At 37.7% G+C, this 20,382-nt stretch overlaps 1 protein-coding gene across 12 annotated transcripts in view; it reads right to left on the bottom strand.

Moving 5' to 3' along the window:
• PUM1 (pumilio RNA binding family member 1) overlaps nucleotides 1-20,382 on the bottom strand; it is a 175,256-nt gene that overhangs the window by 11,091 nt on the left and 143,783 nt on the right. For 9 of the 12 annotated variants that reach the window (XM_051987982.1, XM_051987983.1, XM_051987985.1 and 6 more), the window contains 4 exons: nucleotides 19,595-19,729; nucleotides 17,853-17,990; nucleotides 8,376-8,501; nucleotides 6,882-7,003 (listed from right to left, as the gene is read on the bottom strand). In XM_051987982.1, the coding sequence (XP_051843942.1) occupies nucleotides 6,882-7,003; nucleotides 8,376-8,501; nucleotides 17,853-17,990; nucleotides 19,595-19,729 (521 nt within the window). The remainder of the gene's footprint in view (nucleotides 1-6,881; nucleotides 7,004-8,375; nucleotides 8,502-17,852; nucleotides 17,991-19,594; nucleotides 19,730-20,382) is intronic. The other 3 variants (XM_051987984.1, XM_051987987.1, XM_051987994.1) reach the window with 1 other exon arrangement.

Below are 20,382 nucleotides of genomic sequence, written 5' to 3'. Positions count from 1 at the left end.
AGGTAAAGTAGATTAAGAAAGAGATTAGTTCTAAGCAAAACAAATTCTAACTAAGGATATATAAAAATATTTACCTATATCTTTTTTTTTAATGGCAAAGATACTTAAGAGACTGCACATAAATTAGGGAATGGTTGAACAAGTGAAAGCATTAATATGTGATGAAAGTCTATTGTGCTATAAAACATGGAGGAGGTTTAAGAGTAACCTGAAAGGATCCACATGAACTGATGTAAAGTGAAGTAAATAGAACCAAGAGAACAATTTATACAAAAACAATAATATGGTAATGACAATGAATTCAAAGCACCTATAAAAATACCTCAGAAAAATAGAGCTTGGACACAAACAGAGTGAGAATGCCTAGAAAAAGTGAAGCAAGAGTTGTTTGGGTTTTTTTTTTTAATGTTTTTATAAACAAAATGAGAGAACTTGAGGGAAAACAAATTGGAAAATAAATGAGAACTAAAGAAATGAAAAGGAAATAAGCTTGGAACAAGTGGTACAAAACTTTGCCTAAGCAACAAACTCTAAAAAAATTCAAATGTACCAAATGGAAGTCAGTGACTCCATGAGGCAACAAGAAATATTAAAACTTCAAAAGGCTTTAAAAAAAAAAAAACACAGAGAACCAAATGACCCAGAAAACAGAGCAAATTAGAACAAACTTACAAGTCACTAGACTATCTAAACGCCATGATCAAAAATAAAGTTTAGATGTTCTATTTCAAGAAATCTTAAGAGTAAATGCTTCTGAATTCTTTGAACTAGAAGGCAAAGTAAAAAATAGGAAAAATTAATCAAGCACCTCCTAAAAGAAGTCATGATGAAAATTCCCAGCAACATCATAGCCAAAATTCAAAGCTTTTACATCAAAGAAAAAATAAAGCAAGCAGCAAGAAAGAATTCAAGTACTAAGGAGTCAAAGTCAAGTCCACATAAAATTTACTATTCACTCTAAGAAGGAGTGGAAAAATTGGAATAAGATATTCCAGATGGCAAGGACTATGGGGCTTATGGTCAAGAATATCTTACCTATCAAACTGAGTATAATGCTATGGTGGGAAAAATAAGTCTTTCATAAAATAGTTTCAAGCATTCCTGAAAAAACTACTCAAACTGTAGAAAAAATCTGAAATACAAACATAGGAGTCAAGAGAAATACAAAAAGATAAACATGAATAAACAACGATAAAGGACTAAGTAAGGATAAACTGCTTACATTCAGATATGAGGAGATGAAACATGTGTCCCTTCTTAACCCTATCATCATCAGGGGTCATAGAGGGATTCCAATTAGACATGGTCTGGGAGTGGTTCTGTTATGTCTTGATGATCTTAAGAAAAGAATGGAAAGAGGGGAACAGGAATGGGGAGAAGGGTAGAAAGGAAGGGAGGAAGGAAGGAAGGTTAGGGAAAATCTAACACATAAGCACATAATCAGGATGTACAAATAGACATCTATGCAAATAAGGAAGGAGGGAAAGTGACTGATGTTTGAATCTTTATCTGAACTAATCAAAAAAAGGAGAAACACACACACACACACACACACTCTTCACTCACCAGGGAAACAGGAGAGAAAGGGAAGAAGGTATTAGAAGGAATTAGAGGAAAGGCGGATTAAGGGCAGAATCATTCCCAAGCAAAACAGGCTCCACAGATATGTATACATGAATTGAAATACTACTGTGCTGAACTCTTACTAGCATGGCAACCAGGGTTTCAGAGTACTAAAGCTGAAACTTGAGCAGCTGGGAGATTCAATGGATTTAGCATAGGTCTGCAGTTAGGAAGACTTTTCTCCTGAGTCCAAATCCATCCTTAGATATTTACTAGATGTGTGACCCCAGTCACTTAAACCCTTTTTGACTCAGTTTCCTCATCTGTAAAATGATCTGGAAGACATAGCAAACCATTCCAGTATGTTAAAAAAAATTCCAAATGGGTCAGAAATGACAAAATAATGAACAACAATGACCAAACATGCTACCCAAACTCCTGATAAGAGGTAAAAGACTCGGAAGGTAGAACCAGACAAAACTCTTTGGACATGGCCAGTGGTGAGATCTATTTTGATCGACTCTTGTCAATATATCTTGTGCATTGAATTGTGAAGGGCAAGAAGACTGATCTTAGCTGAACAGAAAGAAAGTTGGAGAGGTTGCAGATAGAGATGCAATGACACATTGTTGCATGAAACTATGAATCATTCCAACAATCTGGAATATCTTTTGGATTAATGTTAAAAAAAAAAAAAAAAAAAAACTGAAATTTATACCCTTTAGAATAATGCTTTTTTTTTTTTAAAAAGGGCACAAAATACTTAAAGCAACATTTTTTGTAGTAGAAATCTCAGGTAAACTAATTGTTAGGTGAATGTAATCGAATATTATTTATAAGAAACAATGAATATAATAAATGCATAGAAGAAAGGGAAGACTTAAATGAATTGATACAAAGTAAGAAAAGCCATGGAAACAACAAAGTCTATATTGTGCATAGATATACACAATGTCTATAATTGAAAAGATAGAAAGAACAACAAAATAAATGAAAATGAATTAAAGGGGTATGTTGAAGCTGGCTTCTACAAATTCAAGAAATGACCATCATATTTTTGATGTGAGCATTAACACTTCAGTAACCGGCAAATACTATAAAGCAGGGCTTGATTTACCATTTTGTTGACTGTCTAAACTTTAAAACGTGATGAAGAAAATTACTAATATAGGTTAGTTTACTGAGTATGTATATTTTTAGGAGAGAGTTAGTTGTTAAAACATTCATCAGCATGCACATGATGATATCAAATTTAGCCCCAAAGGAGTGAGATGAGATATTTCCTTTTATTTGCAATAAGTTGCAGGGCTATAGGGGTGTGGAATACTACATATAATATTATATTTGGCTGGTTATTTTTACTGAATGCTTTTATTGTTAGGAATGGTTCTCTAGGAGGGGTAGGATAGGAATGTACATGATACAAAAAAAATTGCTTAAAAAAAAAAAAAAGAATTTAAAGGGGAGGAGAAAAATTCCACCAGATTATATTATCTGGAGACATAGATGTCTTCACTAAATAAAGATGTGTTAAAGAGGCTAATTTAATTTCATATGTTCAAGGAGTATAATTTTTGTCACATTGTCAAATTTTTACAATTTATCAGCTCTTGGAGTTTAAATTTGTTGCAAATCGCATTAGAACCTATGGGATGGATTACTTCATCATATTTCTTGTTCAAAACAAAGAACTAAATAGAATCAAATCTGTAATCAGGATATGGAACTGTATTTTTTTCCCACTATTATAAATTGACTTTGGATTTAACCAAGTGTTTATTTTTAAAATAGAATAAAACCTATAAATAAATTTTTAAAAAATCAAAAGATGGATAATTAAAATTCCAAGTTTTCCTAAGTCTGTTTCCCTCTTTGTTGTGTCAACACCTCTATCCCACGTCTCTCTAGAGACCAGCTTTTTAAACTGTGGGTCACAATTCCACATGGGATCGCCTAACTGAATGGGGGGAGGGGGAGTGTCAAGAAATTATAATTTATCTATAAATGTCTGGTCTGTTTATCTCTTTTTACATAACTATATTTCTTGGATACAAAAAATTTGAAATACTAGATATGTGGAAAGAGCTCCAAAACCATTTTTGTATCACTCCAAAGCATTCAATATATACAGGGTCAGGTAAAAATTTCTTAGGGATAGCATGTGGAGAAAGCTGAAGAAACCTTGCTTTAGGCTGCTCTGGCCCCAGGTACAGCTGAATATGCTTCATGACAGAATTTTAAGTGCTTCATTCTAATAAACAACACGCCTAAACATCATCACTTCTCACATCACACAAACCATCTCTGGATGCTTAGCACACTCTTTCCACCTGTTTGGCTATATTAATGTTCCCTGTGTCCCCAGCACATAGCAGAGTATTATAAGCATACAACAAATGTTTATTGTTCTTAGTGTTGATGTTAATAAGAATAAACCTTATGTAGAAAGGATCTTAAGAGTTTCTCTTACAGTCCTTCCTGCTCAATCCAGAATGGATCCCAGAGAGGTAATTCCCAACCTCTGCTTCATTACCTCATCAATTCTCCTGGGTTCAATTACCATTTCTATAAAGGCTGCCCAGGTCTCCACATCCAGACCTGGTACCTCTCCTAAGTTCCAGTCCTACATCATCAACTGCCTAATTGGTATTTTGAAATGGATATCCTGAAATTATCCCTCTGATCACCTATATCCAGATAACTGCCACATCTTGATTCTACCTCCCTTATACTTTTGCATTCATTCAACGTCCAACCTGAGAGGCCACAGGCTCTTGTGAGAACACTGCATTAAATTTTGACTTGGTTTCCCTGCTTCTAGCTTTTATGTTTTTCAATCCAAAGAGATCACTAAAAAGCACAGTTGTGACTCCTCTGTTCCTTAAGCTAAGACCAAATCAAACTCTACTGCAATGTACCCTCTGCTAACTTTCATTACTTATTAGGCCTCTTCCACTATTCTGGTCCAGCCAAAGCCGTCCTCCCCTTGGTAATCCTCACATCCCACCTCTGCCCAGGGCAGTCTCATGCCTACCGCACACCCTCACCTTAGCCTCTAAGAATTTTTCTTTCCCTATGAAACTCACTTCAAATGATAACCTACTATCTGAGGCCTTTCCTGATCTCTTTCAACTGCTAGTACCACTCTCCCCCACTTGGAGAGTATAATTACCTTACACAGGGAATCCTAGAAGTCTTAAGCTTTCAATAGCTTAATAACAGCACTAAGAAATTCTGGAATACCCTGCAAATACCTTGCATAGTGTCTGTGTTATTCTCCCCCATCTGCATCTGGGGCAATTTTCACTTTTTATTTTATATCCACAGTATTTGGCATACAGTAGGTGCTTACTGAATGCCCATTCCATAGTTGTAAAGCACAAACTGGAAAAAAGGCCCCTGCCCTTAAACCCGACAGCCACATAACTAGCTTAAGAGAAGAAGGATATAAGGGTCCAATACAAGTACATTCAGTGGTGACAAAGAGAAGAAAATTATCTAGAAGTCTAGCATTGAGAGAATGGCCAAAGAAATTGGAACAGGAATGGTATAAAATCCTATTAAGAAATATACATTAAGAAACAATGACATGAAAGATATAGAAGCGAAGAAGACAAAACATGATGTAAAGAGAAGGAAGAAAAAAGCAAGAAAATAAAATATACTCTGCTTATTACAACAGAAATGTCCCACAAAAGGGAGCACTGAGATAAGAAAAAGGGCTGACCCCCGCTCCTTTGCAGAAGTTTGTATCTATGTGTAAAAGAAGGCTGCATAGATTTTCAGATGAGTAATGTGTCTGTTAGTCTTGTTAAACTGCTTTTTAATATTTCATTTTAATTCTTTGTTCCAAAAGATGGCTAACTGGGTCAGTGAGGGTAAAGAATATATTTATAAATCAAAGTAAATTTTTAAAGCAAGCTATATTATTAAAAATTAAAACAAAAAAATTCCCAGTCCTGCTGTATTGAAAATTTAGTACTAATTCTGGTATCTGAGGAAAAGCCAAAACCAAACAATCCTAAATCTTCTTCTGATGCCTCATGTATTGAGACAGAAATCCTGTCTCCTCCAACATTCTTTCAAATGATGCTAACAGATGTTTGCAATGTAAAATTGGTCCTTTATAAAATTGGTCCTGCCAAATTTATAAAATTTAGTGGTCAGGCTTCTCATCGACTCTATTGGAATTTGGAAAATTGTGATTTATTTACTCTTTCTTTCCAAGCCATAGTATAATTCCACCAGGAATTAGGTTGCTATTTTTAAAAAGTAATTTAATTTGGGTATTTATACACCTCGCCCTAAAAGAATAGAAGCTGGGACAGTTCTACCATTTCTATTGCTAGAACTTAGGAAATAACTGAGTTAGTTGTACTATGGATCCTAAATCTGAATGTCAGTGATCCTTCACATTCTACATCATTTGTGAAATGGTCGGGACCATACTGGACATCCTACCACAAAAAGATAGGCAGAATACATGAAGTTGGTCAGGAGAAAAGGGTAGATCCAATCCTATGGCTGAAAAGAATGACTTTGAATTTCACCTAATCAAGAGCAGACATATAGAGTAGGCACAAGGGAAGCTCATGCATTCACCAATTTCCATAATTAAAATGGAAACAATGAATTTTAATCTATGGGATTTAATACCTAAATCACCCTGGCTAGAATGAATCTAACAAGATATGGAAAGAAGGCTATTTATCACTCCAAAGCAACCAGTTAAGACAGTAGACAGATAATGCTCAAACAATATAGGTGAAGGACTAACAACCCAGTAAGGTCAGCAAAGACATTGTACCAGGATTCCCTTGTTTTTGACAATCATTTTTGAAAACCAAGTATGTAAAATCAGGACAGATGAATCAACTCAGTCGTTTGGATTTCCATCATTAGAACTGAACTTGTAAAACATCATTCACTGTACAAGTTCAAAGCTAGTAAAAATGTGAATTCACCAAGGGGTGAAAGGGTCTGGAAATTCCTGCTGGAGGAATAATGAAGCTTCTAGATACTTTGGGCCCATTTCCTTGAATGTTAGAATGTAAAAATGGATTCCCCAAGAACTAAGGAAAACTGCTTGAGTGCTCAAAGATGCAAAGAAAGGGACTGAATTAGGGACAGGGCTGGCTTTACTTAACATTTAACCAACCCAAGGCCATTTGGTTTCCCATCAAAGAAGAGAACTTTTCTTCATTAACAACATGGTTTATTCCATGTGCATTTATCCAAAACCTCATTTAATCTCCTCATCTCCTGAAATCCAGATTATACAATATACAGCTGTTGTAGGATCTAAACCATGTACATACCTTGCAAATTTGTGCTGACTTAACACAAGCACATTCCCTCTTATTTCTGCTACGATTTTGCTTTTATCCTCAGGACGACCATGCTCCAATACATGTTGGATTACATAGTTTCCATACTGGTCCTGTTGACACGACAAAGAGAAGAGCCAAGCTTACATTCAAACTAATTTCCACGGTTCTACACAATTCCTTAAGTCTCATCAACATAATTTCTTCCTGAAGGTTTGAGATGGTTCTGTTGATGAACAAAGCTACACAATTTCAAAATGTCCAAGAAGTTGGAGGACTTTACAAATCTGGTCCATTTTGTTAGAGCTAGCAAATGGTTTCAATATAAAAGGCCACTAAGAGCTAAAATATACTACTTGGGGTTTCTTTAGCAAACCCATTTGATATAGGACTCTAAAAGACATTGAAAATGTCTGATAACTTGCAATAGGTTGATGGAGTAGAAGGATTGAGATAATGACAGGAATGGAGAAAATGTGACCGTTAAAATGCTATGGCATTAATTCAATGTTTTAGAGTAAAGAAAAGTCCTAATTCCTCAGGATGTTCATGAAGAAGTGTTATTTTAGATCTAGGCACTTTTAAAACATATAGTCTATATACTTCCTCATTCCGATTTCTTCATTTCAGACCTCCCAGAATTTAAAATTAAAAGGCTAAACTACTATCTTTTTATTCAGATACGTATTCTTCTTAAATGTGCTCTATCAAAACTGGCAAGGAAAGGCTTTAAAAAATACCCCATTGTAAAAGGAAACAAAGTGGATAAAAATACATATCATTCATACTATGTCAAAGACTTAAAAATGTAGTCTTTTGAGGCTACCAACATGTTTCTCTTGGATGTTATATACGAGGGAAATAGTTCATTTACAGAAATGAGCAGACAATATCTATATGGCAACTTATCTACTTGAAAAAAAGTTTGAAGTACTTTACTTGACACAAAGTATTATTTATTTTATTAGATTACTTGTCACCCAGGGGGGTATGGAGAAGGGAGGGAGAAAAAAATAATTCTAACAAAGGTTTTTGCAAAGGTGGACATTAAAAATTATCTATACATATATTTTGAAAATAAAAGTTTTATATAAAAATTTAAAAAATAAAAAACCCAGGATCACAGAGGGGAACAGAATATGTAACTTGTAGAGTATGTCTCACAGCAGTTGGTGGCAGAGCCCAGAGCAGCAACCCCCATTCCAGAGCTCTTGACAATATGATAGATAAGACCTCTCTTTATTAAAAAGGACCCTGTGTTCCCCAAGGACCAAGAACTATTTGGTGACAGAGTCAGAATAAGAAGCTAGAATTATAGTGAACGACTCCATTGCCAACCCACACCATTCTCAAATGAGGGGCAGGCTGCTTCCAACAGTATTAGGGAGGATCAAGTTCATCTTTCTGAAGCAGATCCTCATGCTACTAGGTCACAACTGGATCTGATGCTTGCCATCCCCCTGCCTTTTCTGGACTCTCCACTACCTGGACGAGCTGCTCCGTGTGCTGGTGAAGCTCCTCTAAGATGGGAAGCGTCTGTTCCGGAAGACAGTGCTCCAGGATCCTCTGAATGACTCGACAGCCATAAGGATGTGTAGACAGTGCAAACACCTGACAAAGAGAGCCCACACACACACCAAAAAATATAAGCAGGAGCATTTCAATTCAACAGTCCTGTCTCCAGAGCCTACGCTGTGCACAGCACAATGTTCTGAGCTTCAGATACAGGAACACCACATCGCACACACCGAGATCTTCAAAGCCAGCCAGGTGCATTTCCCTGAACAAACAGGTAGGACACGCGTAGCCCTGCTTTAGAGACGGGGGAACGTGGGGACAGGGTGGTTGGGTGCCGTGTCCCGGGAGCTGGGCACTGTCACAGTCCAAACCACAGGATTCCCCAGGAAATCTCATCCTCTTTTCTTCCCAGACCCGCCTCTCCTAATTCTCCTGATCACGACTACTAACCTGCTACAACGACGGCAACCTTCTTCCTGCTGCTCAGAGCCTTCAAAGGGCTTTATTCTCATGTCTTTTTGTCAAGACACATTTCTAAACTCATAACCAATGAGAGAAGATGTTTTGTGTGTTATCATGTGGGAGTTTTGTTTTCTGGAAAGACAGGGAATAAAAAGAAACTTGCCTACAACACAACAGAAGAAGGATTTCTGGTCACATGAGCAGGGGAAATTCTACAACAAGATTTTTGTCAGGAGAAATGACTGACTCCAGGCTAATTCAGCATGAAGACTCTTCAAGTAATTTACCAGATCAGCAAAATGAGTACTCCAACCTGAGAAAAAGGTTGGAAGTTGTATCTTGACATGTAAAATCTGATCCCCTTTGTGGAAACACTAAACTGCAACCACCACTAGTGCACTGCCAGCCATTTCGACTGGCCCACGTGGCCCAGCACCACAGTGGGACTGGACTGCCAGCCTGGGAAGTTCAGGTAGCCAGTGGCAAGCTGTGGATGGATCACAGATAGTGGCCAAGAGTGCAGCGTAAAAGCAACAAGGAAGCCAATTCAATGAGCTGAGAAGATCCAAAGTCAGGGCCTGCAGCCAAATCAGAATCAAAAATTCCTAACAAGGTCCTGGTTTCAGGCTTTAAGAGTGTGGTGCCAAGTGAAAAGGAAAGAACATAGATCCTAGCATCATAGCCTGAAAGCTGGCACAGAGATTAAATGACTTGCCTGGTCTCATACAGCAAGACCCTTCCTAGCTCCTTGACTTCAAGACCAAAGTCCTACACGCCTCCCTCCTCCTCAATTGGTCCCTTCTCTTGGCTTACTTGAACCCACAAAACTAGAAGTCTTCTTGTCCAGTGTGTAGTAGAAAACTTAGCCCCAGACAGCTGTTACCCTTATTGGCCTACAACTACACAGCAGTGGAAACCATTTCTTCTTCCACAAAAGTGAATGCCTAACGTCAAAGATTTGTGGATATAAAAGATGGCCTTAAAACCTGGGGCAAAAAGTCATAAACCAGCTCACAGAGATGCTCTCTTTCTAGTATATGTCCTTCATTCCTACCATGTAGTAGAAACAACCTAAGAGTATAATAGAAATTGCAAATTTTCTTCCCGAGGTACTCATCCTGACCACTGACCAATACTGGAGATGATATGTCCAAGGGGTACTGTGAGTCAGGAACAGTAAGCCTATGAAGAACCAGGGACAAAGAGAAAACTCAATGACTGTAAATAGTGCAAGGGAATTGCAGTAGTCACTAAGCTAACAACTTGATCAAGAAGGGACTCAAGAGAACCATCTACCCCTAGAGAGAGGACTGTGGGAACTGAGAGTGGACACAATGTAGCATTTTCACTTCTTTTGTGTTTGCTTGAATTTTCTCTCATGTTTTTCCTTTTTGATCTGACTCTTCCTGTGCAGCAAGATAACTGTAAAAATGCATACGCCTATACTGGGTTTATATATATTTTGACCGTGTTTAACATATATTGGATTACTCTCCTAGATGGAGAAGGGGTGGAATGGTAGAAATTGGAACACAAGATTTTGCAAGGGTCAGTGGTGAAAGATTATCTTTGTATATGTTTTGAAAATAAAAAACTTCAATTAAAAAAAGGGACTTATCAATTTATCTGCTAACATCTCTGAAGGATGATCAGTTCAGAAATCCCATATACTGAGGCAAACCCCAAATTCCTACTTGAACATACTCCCTTTGGTTAAACAGCTCCCCACCTGATATAAGCAGCCTTAGCTTGTAAGCCAAGTTCTAATACCACCTTTGGCTCCCTCAGGTAATCAATATACTGCTGGTCTCAGCGGGGGACAGTACCTAAGGATAAAGAACCAAGGCTAAAAAAAAAAAAATGTCAACATCAGAATGGGAAGGGATAATTAGTGTAGAGAAGAGAATCATTCGGTTATAAAAACTGCATAGAAAAGAGCACCCTCACCACCAGAACTAATAACCACCACCACAATTGCCAGGGATAGTCATCATGCAGGTGTGATTCTGGTACGAGACCTGTCCTTTCTGACTAGACCAGAGGAAAAAGAAAATAAAGAGATGATTCTTAGCCAGAAAAGTACCAAACAGGGTAGATCCAATCTGACCGGATCTGGGACAAACAGGCAGGAAGATTGCAGACACCTTTTTGTGAGAGTATCCACTATCAACAATGTAGAAATGTGGAAGCCAATACTCCAACAGAGAGAACAGCTTGATCTGAGAGGATCACTGCTGTTTATCACCACTGTTAGAAGCCCCTAGAGATCAAGTACTGTCTTTGTCTCTCTGGAACTTAGCCCAATGTCCAGACATTGGAGACACTTACTTGCTAACTGCTAGTGAGTAGTAAAAGCTTTAGTTGCTTCCTTACTATCTACTTTCTCTTGGCCAGTATTCTATAACTACATTACCTGACTTCCATAAAGGAGATGGAACCACAGAATTCCCATAGCACTCTATGGAGGGTTACTACAGAAACTTCTGAAATGAGTCCTGAGACACACAGAGTTCAGATTACAGGACACCCAAATACTTCCCCCCTTCCTTATCAGGAGGTTCATTCTTGCCTAGATGGTGGAACCCTGAAAAAAAAAAAAAAAAAAAAAAGGGCCTCGTGCCTGCTGTTAGCTGAGCACAAAACTGAGGTAAGATTATTGACACAGAGTTGCATGACTACAAAGTTCTTGAGACCTCTCAAAGCCATAGATAAGAGAGAAATATCCCAGCTTCTTTTATCAAATGTCTGGTCTCCAATTCCAGTCACATAACACCTGGAGAAAACAAGCTGGAAGAGATCCCAATTTATCTGCTTCCGGTAGTCTTCTGATCTGTTGGAATTGCTATTCCAGGCTTTGGGAACTGTTGTGATGTCAAATTTCAAACGGTGGGATCATGGAAAAACAATTCTTTCCCCAAAAATGTACATTCTTTTTCCCAGTTTGAATAACCTCTAAGAAAAGTGCATGAAACACCAGAAAAATGCTAAGGAAGGTACCAGTTAGTGGAAAAAATACCACATCACTTCCTCAAGAAAGGGATTTTGTGGGTCTAAGTTTGCTAGTACCAGGGCTATGACGAACTGGTCTTTTCCAATTTCTAAAAGGATTTTTTAGTAGCAAAATAACCCCCCAAAGTTACTTGAGAAGATGAGATAAGAGGGAAAGTCGGGGGCAAGAAGTCCAAGTTAACACTGGCAAATCACAGAAAATGATGGTGGGTTTTTGTGGTCAATGGGCAATTCTCAAGACAGAACTGCCTCCTTCATGGGGCCATCCATATCTTGCTCTTATGCCTACATATACTACGTGTCTTAGAAACTGTGTTTCTGGCTCAAATGGTAGGAGACAGTTTATGACAGGTGACAGTGTCTGAGGGAAAACTAGTATGTCCCCAAGATACACTATTACTTCCCTTCCAGTAATCCAGTAGGCTTTTAACGAAAACAAAACTAAAACTAAAACTAAAAATCAAAAACCAAAAACAAAACCTAAAACAAACAAAACCCCTAAGAGCTTAGAGTCTTGCACCCAATCCACAATATTTCTTTCTTTCTTCGCTGAGGTAATTGGGGACAAGTAACTTGCCCAGGGTCACACAGCTAGAAGTATTAAAACCACATTTGAATTCAGGTCCTCCTGACTTCAGGACTGGTGCTCTATCCACTGCACCATCTAGCTGCCCCACAACCATACTATTTCTAATGGATATAAAAACCTCATTTCTCCACTCTCTGGAAGAGGACTGCCTGATACAGAACAACAGTTACAATGGAAAAGAAATGAATCAGTCCAAGGATACCCACTAGGGAGGACAGGTGAATTCAATGGACAAATTTTTCTCTAAGTTTTTCTTGATCCTGATCCTGCAGACGGAAGCAAAGGGGAACTATAGTTCTTCAACCTTGCTGGCAATAAAGATGACTTCAGAAGCAGTTTGGCCAATGGGTCCTTGCCATTTGAGGAGTGGGACCAAGTGCTTGTTTGTGCAAAGAAACGCCCAACATTCTGAGGGAAACATTTGATCCCATGAACAAGTAAAAATCTGGATGAGTGGGTGATGTGCTCCACATCTTGGTCCTGGTCAGGACACAGCTACTATTTGTAACCACCATGACAAATTTGTGCCCATTTTGGCCAGGCCCCCAAATTTGGAGGAACAGGTAACCAAGTTGCCTGAGGAAGTAACTCCTAATAGTTCCAGGTTGAAGGAAAGGAATGAAGAGAGTGATTTTATATTTGTGTGAGACCTGAGGGAAGAATTTGACTTTTCTTGTAGCTGGCCCTCTTCACCATAGTATCCTGCTATGTCTCTGCCACTTTAGGGCCTTCCTTGCACTAAAGAATGGACTGAGAAAACTACAGTATCAGCACACTGGCTACATAAGGAGTTGGATCTGTTCATTCTATGTCCATGAGGGCTATCGTTCTGCCACCTCCTGAGATCAGGTTCTTTACGTAAAATTGGGAAAGTAAACTGCAATAGGTTTGTCATCTGAGCTAGGTGTTGAGTTCAATGCTACATTTAATAATGCCTAAGAGGGTATCCATCACTTCTATCCTTGCTAACTCCTCTTAAGGTGGCTGCTAGAAAATCTATCAACCAATCCTCCAGAACGCTGAGCCGGCATGAACAAGGTCCTGTTATATTCAACATGGAAACACCAATTCAGGGAAAACCAGTATGGGTCTTCATTGGTAATTTCTATATGAAAGAGCAAAAGCCTCCAAGCACTCTTAAAGAAGGCTTCAAAGTCTTGGAATGGCTCAAAGAGGGTATCTCAAGCAAGAGTGGGCACAAAGAAAAACTTATGAATGGGCACAAAATCAGCAAGATTCTCAAGGGCAATCAGCAGGCCACTCACTCCAACAATGAAGACCCAGCTGCATTAGTGGCAATCCCTTCTCTTTGGGCACAACAGTCAAGAGCCCTCAAGTTTCCAATTTCAATTAAAGTATGTCCCAGGTCCGGCTCCAGAGTGATCCCTTAGACTTACAATCTTTAACAGCCACTGGGGAAAATCCCTCATCTCATTGCTGGGAGAGAAAGGATGACCAGAAACAGGACAAGTTAACATGGGCACATGCAATTCTGGTGTTTAGAGATGAGCCTAGTCCATGGAACTGGCTTTCCCCTGATGTTCTTGGGGATGGGGGAAGGAAGGGCAGCCAGGAAGCACAGTTAGATGGCAGGTGGTTGCTGCTTTATAGCTATGTCAGGAACTCAGGTCAATGAGCTAAAGAGATAGAATGTGATAGTGGAGAGAAGAGTCAAAATGAAAAATTACTAAGATTCATAGGGAGTGGAGAAAGAGAGATCATTAAGAGGTGGAATCCAGATCTGATTAGTAAATGAAGAATAAAGAGCTGAGTGAGACAAAAAGTATGGGTTCAAGTCATCTCCACATACAAACAAGAAACCTCTCATGGGTGTATGTGAATTTTTGCCTATAGATTTATCATTTACTATCTTTATTAACTCCTGTTCAATATACATGGCAACAAATAAATTACAACTCACGAACGAGAATATTTCCTCTGCTGCAACTATCATGGTTACCACTTTTTGAAGTAGTGGACACAAGTGCATTCACGAAATCCGATACACTAAAAAGTTAAACCAGAAGAATCCTATGAATTGTCTTAAAACATCTAACAACCTCCCATACTCTTCCACATAACCACAGTCACGGCTGTAATAACTTGGACTCATTTCTGTTCATTTGTACCATTACAAACATTTTTGAAAAGTAATCAGGATTGGAGCATTTTTTTAAACTAATTAAAATTCTCAAATATTATTAGATTACCAGATCCCAATGAATTGAAATACATACACACACACTGAAAAGGGAATTTCATTGTAGTTTAAATAAATAAAAACATTAGAATATATTTTTCTAAAATAATTTTAACCAATTTCATGTAGCAAGAAATAGCATAATGTATGAATGTTACAACTGACAACTGATACAGACACACTTAAAATGTTTAAGCAAGTCAAGACTGGGGGGGGGGGGGGGGGGGGGGGCGGGGGGAGAGGAGAAATACCTATGGATGAGACTTGCCAAGGTTGATATCGCAGTGGGGAACTGCATAAGAAAAAAGTTTCCCCAATTTGATAACACTTCCTTCCCCCCCAAAAAAAAACATACTAGACTTTCCCAAAATTGCTAAAAAATATTAACTGTTAGGATTTTTCCATATAACTACACAGATGTTAGTTTCATGGTACCATTTCTTTGGTATATAAGGATAATTTCAAATACCTGTTTTTAAAATGTGAATGACAAAGAATCATATTTGTCTGAAAAAGCAATTTAAGTAATAACAATTACTAACATTTATATAGGAAATATTCTGTACAACCCACCGTGCTAAGCAGTTTATTTCATTTTAAACTCCCAACAATTTTGCAAAGTAGATTCTATTATTATCTTCAATTTTGAAGTGAAGAAATGGAGGCAGGTAAGAGGTTTAAAAATGACCTGCTTTGGGTCACATAGCTAGTATCTGAAGCTAGATTTGAACTCAGATCTTCCTTGACTAAGCCTAGCAGACTATAGACAAAACTACACATTAGAGGGTTGCAATGTACTATGCGTTCAAGCACATTAAAATATTTTGTCAGGAGGGAGGATTCTGGGAAGATAGCAGTGTAAATTGGCAAATTTCAAGTTCTCTCAGATTTCCCCCACAAATAGAATATATTTGTGCCTCAGGGCAGGGAGAAAAATCAAGAAGGCTTAGTTAGGATAGAACTGCAGAAGATCAGAAGAAAGCTCCCGTGAAGTACAAACACCTCTAGGCTAGCTGGGTATGGCTGAATCCTCAGCAGAAAATTTCACCTAACAGATTGTGGAGTCAGGGAAGATTGAGGCAAACTCCTCTAATCAGGACTACTAACTAGGCCCAGCTGTGCTGCAGGGACAGCCTCCAGGAGAGAAGGAACCAGCACTGAGTGAGTGCAGAGGTAGTGGGACAGGAATGCTGCTGGCTGCTGGCACGTGCTGGAGGGGGAAGCTCTTGGTTTGGAGTGCCAGGTCTGAGGGGAAAGCTGAGGCGAAGCTCGAGGCACCATTCCCCCCACAATGTCTCTTATTTAAAAAAAAAAATGACCCTGCAAAGAATAAAGAATCCCACCATAGAAACTTACTAGGGGAACAGGGAAGACCAGGGTTCATCTTCAGAGGAGGACATTGAAGTAAAAAGAGTTTCTACCCCAAAGAGTACATTGAAATGGCTCCCTACCCAGAGAAAATTTATAGAAGAACTCAAAAAAGAATTTAAAAATCAAATGAGAGACACTGAGGAAAAACTAAAAAATAAATAAATAAATGATGCCCCCCCCCCCCCGCAAAAAAGAAGATGATGATTATGAAAAAAAGTTGACCAACTTAAAAAAGAGATACAAAGTTTCAAGGATCAAAATAATTTTTTGACAATTAAAATTGAGCAAGGGTAAGCCAGTAAAGCTATGAAAGACCAAGAAATTACAAAACAGAACATAAAGAAAGAAAACACTGAACAAAATGTGAAACATCTTATAAGAAAAACAACAGATCAAGAGAACAGAGCAAGAAGAGATCTATATAAGAATAATTGGAGTGCCTGAAAGTTGTGATCAAGAAAAGAACACAATGATGCAAGAATAATCCAAGAAAACTGTCCTCAAAGTGATAGAACATGAGGGGAAAGTAGAAATAGAAAAAAATTGACTGATTAGCACCTCAATGAAATCCTTTGTGGAAAACACATTGGAACAATATTACCAAATGTCAAATCCTCCAGATCAAAGAGAAAATTTTGCAAGATACAAGGAAAAAATAATTCAAATGTGCTGGAGTTACAATTAGAATTGTACAAGACTCCACAATAAAAGACTGCCGGTCCTGAAATCACATTCTACCAACAATCAAAAGAACTAGACTTGCAGCCAAAAATATCATATCCAGCAAAATTATCTAGAATAATGAATAAGGGGGTAAAAGGATATTCAAGGAACTTGAAGATTTTCAGGGCTTTCCATCAACCAAACCTGAACTTAATAGAAGATTTAATATGTAAAAATCAAGATCAATTTCAAGGAACTCAACATGAACAAATTGCTTGATTTTTTTTTTTACATGGAAATGTATGTCATATGTTTAAGATTGGCATCAGTAATAAGATAGCTCAAAAGAAAAGATCATGTTATATAAATAAGGTACAGAGGAAAAATAGACAAAGAGGCATTAGATGGGGGAGGAGGTCTTGTAATTCTGAAAGCCTACTCATATCAGGAATGGGTTAAACAGGTCAATCAGCAATGGGTTAAACATATATACCATGAAGGATATAGTACCCTCCAAAATCACAAAGAAATCGGGGAGGGGGGGAAGGATGGATAGATAGGGAAGCAATAGGTGAGGGAAGAAGACAAGGGAGGAATCTGTGGGTAAGGGAGGCTAAGTAATAGCAAGGCAAATTGAGGAGCAGAAATAAAGCAAAGAGTCAATAGGAATAGGAAAGATTTGTGGAAAGAAGGATTGCGTGTGTGTGTCTGTCTGTGTGTGTGTGTGTGTGTGTGTGTGTCTGTGTGTCTCTACATATACATACATAAATATATCCTTTCTTAACTATAGCCTGCTTGGTGGGAAGGAGGGAATGAAAGAGTGGAAAAAAGATGAGCAGCAGAGAACAAAAGTACAATTTACAAGAAAGAAAAAAAAAGATGGACACTTATGGATATAATTTCTTTTTCTAATATATTCTTGAAATGGCAATTTGTTCTTATATATTTTGAATCCTTCCTAATGTTCTTCTGTTGGGAACATAACAATGTTCTCTTTTATATTCATGTTCTGTTTTTTCTTTATTTTTACTGTTTTTATAAAATAAATTTTAAAAAATATGTTTTGTTGGAATCCACACTTTCCATCTCATGCATAACAAAAACTACAAATAAGTCTCAGAGCTTCAATGATTTCTCTTCTGTCACTTACCTGTCCCTTAAATGCATCAATGATAAACTGGAGGGACTGAGGTTGCACACATTCGATACACTTCTGAACCACATGATTACCATTCTGGTCCTTTACACATTTCAGGACATGGCCATCTAACTCCCGTACCATCTCATTCTATTGGAGAGAAAGAGAAAGAAAGCACCACCAGAATCACAGCTGGAAAACTGCAACACAATATCATAACACAGACAAACATTGATAAACGGTGGAATCAAAATAAAACAAAAAATTATGACAACATCAGATATGAAACACAGCAAATCAGTCACAAAAAAACAGTGACAGAAGTATGACGATGAAATGCTTTACAACTTAAAGTAATATTACCTAATGGCAGCTTAAATATTAATGATTAATCCTCTTACACAAGTGAGAAAATAAGAGGCCTAGCCTTGGAAAGAACCTGCCAGGAGTTTTACAGCTAATGGTAATGAAGGGGCTCAAATCTCAGTCTTCTGAGTCCAATTCCAATCTTCTTTCTACACTGCTGAATGCTTCCCTCCCTACCATTCAAGTTTAAAGGTAGTAAATATCACTAAATTTCTCCCTTAATGGTCTGAGAACAAGGAAGGAAAATTCACTGTAAGATGCTCCAACTGAAGAACAAAAAGCTTAGGTGTCCCTGGAAATATTCCTGGCACAATAACACAGCAGTGCAAAATCTCTTCTAGCAATACCCAGAGGGAGGCAACTGGAACCAGCAGACAGGCCTCTAGTGCTCATTTAAAAAAAAAAAAAAAAAAGGCACAGAAGGTCGGGGGACAGGAAGGGGAAGAAGGGAGAAAGCATGGCATCTTTAAAGAAAGATGGTAAGGGGTAGAAGAGACTGGAAGGGTCTGGAGGGGACAAATCAGAAACATGTCCCCTGAAGTGCATCCATGATTCCAGGCAACTTAGAAAAGGAAGAATGTTTAGGAAAGGCTTTGACTAAGATATTAAGTACACAAAGATGAAGAGATCAGAGTGAACATGAAATGAATGGCGCAAAAAGCACTTAATGGGTTAAAAAAATTTACTAATGGGAAACCTGGAAACCAGGTAAAATTTTGCAGGTTTATAGAACAGGCAGAGGGATTAAATACGTATCTCAAAAAAAAAAAAAAAATCATATGTATGTATGTATGTATGTATGTATGTATACCTGGAAAATTTTAATGAGATTTAAAACTTTCAACATCTGAAACTAAGAGAAACTGAAAAGTGAAGATGAGAGACTAGATTTCATTTTTAGTTTTATAATCTCAGTAATTAGCATAGTTCTTTATGATTAGTTAATAAATGCTTACTAAATTTCACTGAAATTTAAGAAATTAAGTTCGCAAGTTGAGATGCTTAGGATTAAGGATAGATCAACACAAGAAGGATATTATGAAAATCTCCTGAAATTCCACTATTTAAAATTAACTTCCAACTAATAAAACCATCTGTATTAAACAGATTTATGTTGATTTCAAGTTCACACATCTAAAACTGAACTAGACCTCAGAGTTCATCTATCCAATCCTCAAATTTTAAAAGTGAGAAAACTAAGATCTAGAAAGGGTGAGTAAAATGCTCAAAGAGCAGGTGATTTAAAACTTATTAAAATACTTTGTACCAACATCCACAGATGCAAAACAAAAAGAGTGAAAGAACACAGGAGACTAATTCACACAGTTGATTATGAATTACACAGTGGAACATCAAACATCAAGAAAAAAGTTAAAGTGGAAACTTACAATTACCTGCTGGTCTGGGGGAATAAACTCAAGGGCTTTCTGGATGACCCGACAGCCATACATCTGCAGAGCCAAGGACAAGACGTGCCCTCGGATCCTTTCTGCCAAAGCCAGCTTTTGTTCGAGGCTGCCAAACTAGAAAACAATCACAAGAACCAGGGTTGCTAGCAAAAACAAAGCTCAAAAAGAAAATAATAACAAACAACCCAGCTCCATACTTCTTATAGGTTCATTCTCTAGATTTTTACCATTGGATCTTCTATCTTTAAATAAGTTTTATTAAAATAAGTAACTTTAAGGGAGTTTAATTGAGGCAAGAAACTAAGAGATGGCCTTTTAAACCAAAAAGCCTAATTACTCCCATGTTTTTAGAAGAAATCATTGTCATCACTATCGTGAACATTTATATCCCCTTAAAATGCTTACATGTTTACAACATATTATTTAATCTGGTCGCTGACAAGCTTTGAGGTAGATATCTTCAGTATTCTTTAGGAACTCCAAGAGTGAAAACTCTCTGCACCAAGATAACCTGCAACTTACTTATAAACTTAATCACTTTTGACAGTTATTTGGAGGACTGAGAAGAGACTTACAAATAGTCATAAAGCCAGCATATGTCCAGATGAAGACTGGATTCCTCCAAAGCTGAACTGCTAGCTGGTATGTCACACTGCTTCTCTATTAGAAGTATTAGTAACTCCATTTACAAGTAAAGAAACAGTGAATTTCCCATAATCGTACAACTAACTAAACAAGGAAGTTGGTTTTAAGCTCAGATCCTTCCT

Source organism: Antechinus flavipes, chromosome 3 (genome assembly GCF_016432865.1).
Source record: "Antechinus flavipes isolate AdamAnt ecotype Samford, QLD, Australia chromosome 3, AdamAnt_v2, whole genome shotgun sequence".
Lineage (NCBI taxonomy): Eukaryota > Metazoa > Chordata > Mammalia > Dasyuromorphia > Dasyuridae > Antechinus > Antechinus flavipes.
The sequence above is the reverse complement of the archived record's forward strand: the minus strand, read 5'-3'. Positions and strand labels throughout refer to the sequence as shown.